The sequence below is a fragment of the Microplitis mediator genome, chromosome 6 (genome assembly GCF_029852145.1).
Source record: "Microplitis mediator isolate UGA2020A chromosome 6, iyMicMedi2.1, whole genome shotgun sequence".
NCBI classification, from domain to species: domain Eukaryota; kingdom Metazoa; phylum Arthropoda; class Insecta; order Hymenoptera; family Braconidae; genus Microplitis; species Microplitis mediator.
Genome location: NC_079974.1, coordinates 16,015,133 through 16,021,305, shown reverse-complemented (window position 1 = coordinate 16,021,305; position 6,173 = coordinate 16,015,133). Strand labels below are relative to the sequence as shown.

The 6,173-nt window shown below is 29.9% G+C and overlaps 1 protein-coding gene and 1 long non-coding RNA gene across 3 annotated transcripts; both read left to right on the top strand.

The window, feature by feature from the left end:
• Positions 1-299: 299 nt before the first annotated feature.
• LOC130669997 (uncharacterized) lies at positions 300-3,100 on the top strand. Of its 2 annotated transcripts, XR_008990298.1 has the most exons (5): positions 300-622; positions 717-786; positions 1,757-2,011; positions 2,211-2,320; positions 2,411-3,100. It is a non-coding gene; the product is annotated as an uncharacterized LOC130669997 (long non-coding RNA). The 2 variants fall into 2 exon arrangements; XR_008990297.1 differs by lacking the exons at positions 300-622; positions 717-786 and adding an exon at positions 1,225-1,463.
• Positions 3,101-4,300: 1,200 nt separating this feature from the next.
• Positions 4,301-5,389, top strand: LOC130670312 (deoxyuridine 5'-triphosphate nucleotidohydrolase). The gene is made up of 3 exons (XM_057473666.1): positions 4,301-4,512; positions 4,661-4,822; positions 4,898-5,389. The coding sequence occupies exons 1-3, from the start codon at positions 4,409-4,411 to the stop codon at positions 5,073-5,075; spliced, it is 444 nt and encodes a 147-aa protein (XP_057329649.1). The 5' UTR covers positions 4,301-4,408; the 3' UTR covers positions 5,076-5,389.
• The last annotated feature ends 784 nt before the right edge of the window (positions 5,390-6,173 follow it).

Genomic DNA, 6,173 nt, shown 5'->3' with positions numbered 1-6,173 from the left:
TAGCACATAAATAATGATGAATACAAGTGAATTAAACTGATGTAAAATAATACTTTTCAACGACAACCAACGCCAAGATCCAATCATCGTAAAAGTTGGCGTAAAGTAATTTAATTTTTTTTTAAACTTTTATTTAGAGCACAAAGAAAATTACTGTCACTAAATATTTACCGGATATCAAAGAATATTTTTTGGCACAATTTCCAATTAATTATGAAATAAAAATAGTTTATTAGTTAATTAAATCGCGAACTCGAGATTACGCGTCACTATCATGGCGGTGAAATAAAATTCGAGGCGACTCAGGCGCTGCAGTGGCGACTGTCGGAACCCACAAGCGCAGTAGAGAGCAGCTTTGCTGTTCCGCGACGCAGGTCTAGAACTCATTGTCGACCGTTAACACTGCACCTCCTCGAAATAATCAGTTTATTTATCACACAACTCAGTATTTCCTGTCTAATTATTTTAAACAAATTCTTAAGTGGTCACTACACAGTTTAAAATAATAAATAAAGTGTCAGAGTACGTAAGCTTTCGAATAAATTAAATTCAGTGCCGGCTTTTGACTTCGCGTCGCGTTCTACAATAGGTTCGTTGTCGTCAGTTAAATACACGAATAAAAGTAATTAAATGTCTAAGATTGATTATAATTATTATCTTAAATTGATTTTTAGATATTGTAGTTTATTAGTTGCAGTAATTTTATTTTTTTTTAGCGTGTGTTTAGGTTATTAATTTGTGAGAGTGCTTGTGACAGGCCGGCCAGCAGTAAAAATGGCGGCAAAAGTAAGTTGATTTTAAAATTCTTTAAAACTTTTTTTTATAAAAATAAATTGAATTTACGACTTACTGTTTAACAAATGATAAAATATTAAATAATATTGAAAAATTGGATTATCTATTGGAGAATTAAAAAAATATAATTAGAAATTATATTAATTGTGAATATAATTACCCAACTTTCATGTTGGATAATCAGAAAAATAATTCCATTTATTTCTTAGTTATTTATTGATTATTATTTGATAAGTTTTGGTTGATAGTCAGGCTGCGTCTCATTGATATTTTCATAATTCATCGCGAGAAATAGACGAGGGTGAGGATTGAAAAAAGAATTTATTTAATTGACTTATTATTTGTTTAAAATTATCGTGATCGATTGTTTAAAAGTTAAAACTAAACGAATAATTGGGTCATTTTTTTTGGTAATTATTCGAGATTTAAAACTCCCGCGCTTTTGATGAGGGCGCGCGCAGTTACAGCAGCGCCAATAGCCGTTGAGTGGTATCTCCTTCGAGATGATTCGGGCTTCAGTTCAGATCTCAAAAAGTGTCATGTCTACGACGAGTCAATATCCTCAATGCACTCGGATGTTGTTTAATTAACTTTTTGCGTTAATTCCAACTCAGAATCTATAATTAATGTCAACTTTAGCTTCATTAAATATGGAGGAATACATCTAGGTAATAATTTTTTTAAAACGCTTGATATTTATTGGCCAAAATATATTAATTACACTCAGACTTCTCTTGGCACAAATAATTTATTTTTCTTGTGATTTTATTCTTGAAAATTCAAATAATTAATAAATATTCTACCTTTGTCGTATTATTAAAATAAAAGTCGTTGGAAAATTTTTTTTTTTTTTAATTAATTAATTTATTTAATTTAATCAACGCTTAAATATTTCAATATCACGAATTAGAAAAATGATTAATTAAATTAAATTAATGAAAATATTTAATTTTCATTTCAGGCTCCAAATTCAAAACAAAAAAAAATCCAAAAATATATTGATATCAAAACAATGGAATCCGATGAAGCAACAGCTAGACATCATGGAACGAACATAGCCGCCAAGAGGGAAATTCAAATTTTAAAAAACTGCCATCAGCGCTGAAGCTTACAGAAGTCGCCACTAAAATATCCATTGTGTTCAACATCCACTGGTCAAGACGGTCAAAACCACCTTGTACATAAATTTTTCCGATTTTTTATTGATGACGATAAGGTGAAAATAATTTTTTAAACTAAAAAATTCAAATATAAACGATATTTCGTGTTCATTTTATGAACTTTAGTATTTAAATAAATCAATTTTATTTCGATAGCATTTTTATGAATACTATCGAAGTATTTTTAATAAATATCAATTATTTTATGCTAATCATATTTTAGAGGTGGTAAAAACTTTAAATTCTATTTTCCAGTTGTTCAGAAAATTTTGATAATGTTGCCATCAAGAAAGTCAAGAATAACTAGATTTGCTTCCAGACAGAGTGGATTCAGCAGCGGGAAATTTATAATAACGTCCGCCAAGGTAACAAAACATTAATTTTATGATCTAATAATTTGTCCATCAATTATTACGTATTAAATAATAAAAATTGTCTTATAACTATTTTTGTAGAAACCGAAAGAATTGTCTGCTGGTCTGGATGTTTCTCGGCGTGGTAAGTGAACTCAATTTTTCAAATTTATAATTTTTCACAGTTAAATATTTTTATCAATTTAACAAAATTGTTAAACTATTTAAAGCCGAGCTTCAATGCTTGACTTATATTAACCCCTTTTATTATTATCACTCTCTAAGTACAAAAGAAAACATTTTTACACGGAGAAAAATGCAGGTCAAAATTAAATAATAATTACAACCACAATGAAAAATTTGCTATCTTAAATAAAAAATTACAATCCATAAAAAAAATTACGATGATTTGCAGAGAAGTAATTTTTTATTTCAATTATTACTATCTAGATTGTAATTTTCACTTATGATAATAATTACAATAAAGCTTCGTTAAATTATCGCTTGAAAAAAATCAATATTTACTTATTCATATAAAAATACTTCAATCTTACAAAAAGTAGTAATTGTTGTTGGAATTATTAAAAGTTGGTACATTAGTCGCAATTTTTGTTTCGTAGTTGATAAATATTACATTTCCAATGTAATTTTACGTAGGTAAAGTACATTTTAGAATGTCGGTAAGACAAATTGCTACTCCGGAAGATAGAATTACTATTTGAGATTGGAAATACTACTATCTGAATTGTAAAAATTACTTGCCAGAATACATCTTTCACAAAGCGCACTAACTAATATTTACTAAGTACAGTAGTAAAAATTATTGGTACATTATAACTTTCATTTGTCGATAGTAAATTTTATTTTAAATGCAGTAATTTTTATAATCAACAGAAATTATTATCCTAAATAATATATTGTGATTTTTACTTTGAGTTTTGTAAAAGTTTTGATTTTTAACTACCCGCTAAGAAAATTGAAAATTTTCAAAAATTCGGGAAGTTATTGGTTTCGATCCGATTTTCCAAAATCGAATTTTTATCAAATCTTGACGTTTTGAGGTTCTAGGAAGCTATCCTGACTAATGTCGAGATGATGTCCGAGTGCATGTATGTGTGTATGTACGTACGTATGTAAACATTCTGTAACTTTTGAATGAATGAACCGATTTTGAGCTCGAAGAGCTCGAAAATGTATTCACACTAATATTGTCGAGCTTTTTGAGCTCAAAAACAGCGGGAAGTTTTGGGGGGCCCGCAAGGCCATCCGACGCTCAGATTTTTTTACAAATAACTAATTTTCATTTTTTATCTGCGCGAGTTCTTCGTTCAACTCACACCAGTTGCTGCATTCAAGCGGTTCTTACAGCGCGTTTCAAGCCAATGCTGCTACGGTGAACTCATTGAGAATAGAGACTCTGTCTCTATTCTCCATGAGTGAACTATACGAAAATATTAATATTTGTTATAAATACGATGAATTGCTTACGAATTTCCGAATTTGACTTTAACAATTGATTACTTAAATAGTTTTAAACATTTTGATTTGAAATTTGGTGCAGTTTCTATGATTCGATTTTTGTTTGTACATATAAAATGATAATCGCACAGGAATTTTTTCCGGTAGCAATTTTTTTTCTTGTTTTTTTTTTGTTTCGAACACACTCCACAAAATTTCAAATCGTTACAAATTTGTCTACCTCACTATTCCTCTAAAGCTCCTGAACTTTTAACTTTTGGTACTAACTAGTTTACGATTCAGTTTTTATTCATGAATATATAAATAATTGAATACTCTTTGTGCAAAATGTCAGTAACCAATCAGCCAAAAAAATTTTTTATTATTAGTATAGTACATGATGAAGGTGATCGCGAATTCTCAGTGCTGTCAGATCATGAGATCTTTTTACCCCTTCCCAAGGTGAAATAGTATGGGGTGTAATGGCAGGAGGGGGTAAAAATATCATCGCACGATCCGGCAGCACTGCGCATGCTGTTCAATATGAAATCCCGCCAATTTCATGCTTTTGTTTACACTCAACTCAACTGACGCGTTGTTAAAAGTTTTTAAAAACTATAATTAACTCAATTGTATTAAAAAATGTCGTCAAATAAAAATTGCACATTAAAATTTGCGAAACTTACTGATAAAGCATTTGCTCCATTAAAAGGATCAGCTTTAGCTGCTGGATATGATCTACGAAGGTACGTAAAAAATCTGTTGGTTATGTTTTAAACGTAATCATTAATTTTTTCTTTTTTTTTTAAATATTATTATTATTATTATTATTATTATTATTATTATTATTATTATTATTACTTTTTTTTGTTTAATTATATTTTTAATAAACAGTGCATATGATTATGTAATCCCGGCTCAAGGAAAAGAATTAGTAAAGACCGACATTCAGATTGAAGTACCTGAAGGAACTTATGGTAGAGTAGCACCAAGATCAGGACTTGCTTGGAAACATCACCTCAATGTTGGTGCTGGAGTTATTGATGCGGATTACAGGTAATTAATATTTTTATGAATAATTCATAACATTAAAAATATAAACATCAACTATTATATTTTTGGTTTTACTAGAGGTAACGTCGGCGTCGTACTTTTTAATCATGGTGATGAAGATTTCAAAGTTGCTGCCGGTGATAGAGTGGCTCAATTAATTTGTGAAAAAATAGAGTATCCGGAACTTGAAGAGCTTTCATCATTAGATGAAACTAAAAGAGGAGAAGGTGGATTTGGTTCTACCGGTTTAAAATAACAAAATGAAAACATTTAATTTCATGCATTATTTTTTTTTTTACATTTTTTCTTTTGTTAAGTTATTATTTTTTATGCACCTCTAATTCATTTGTCACGAAAAAAATAACTATAAATGGAAAAAAATCATTTGCCTGATGGATATATGTGATTTCATAGATCTTTGAAATACTTTTTTACTTTTATACAAAAAAAAAAATACTCGAATTGTTACAGCAGGCAAACATATAACCTATACTTATATTTAAGAATTCAACTCTTAAAAGTAAAATATAAAACAATAAAAACTTAAATAGTTAACATAAAGCTAAACAGTAAATGTAAAAATATTAAAATTATTTAAAAATCAATCATATATACTTGATTTATTTATTATTCCCTAATAGCCACTTTAGCTTGAAATTGACAGTAAGTTGACATTGAAATTAGCTGCCCGGATTTGCCGACAATTTAACAGCAAAAGTTTTAAAGAAAAATTTTCGGTTAATTTTTGCAAAATTTAGAGGTAACCCTGATAGCCACACTGTAAATATAATTGTTCAGCCAGCTTTGCAGTGAAACATTCTTGGCTAAATTAACGACAAGTTTCTGGTAAGCCTTGGCTAGATAATACTTGCGTGCAAGTTGATGCAAATCAACTGCCGTCATCTGAATGTAATTTGATAGAGAAACTTGCCGTCAATTTGAAGTGAAACTTTCAATCAACTTAACGTCATTGTTTGACAGTAACACTTGTGGTCAAATTGAATTCAAGTTACAGACAATCTACTGTCAAGTAAACCGCAACTTTTTGCTCTCCAACTTTTGTTGTTAAGTTGACTTCAGATTCCGGCCGTAGCTTGAAGTTAACTTGCGCTGATAGTGGCTATCAGGTAGCTTGCCGTCAGCTTGGCTATCGGGAAAAGCTCGACCCAGGAAAAGTCAGGAGTTTTCTCGGAACTCAATCGATTGAATTTCTTTTTTATCGACAATCTTTTTCATCCGTAGATACTGAAGTTAAATCTCCTTTGAATCGGATTGACATCTTCGATTAAACCACGATATAGACCGGAAATACACTACACAATTAAAAATATCATACCTGGTATGGTTGTACCTC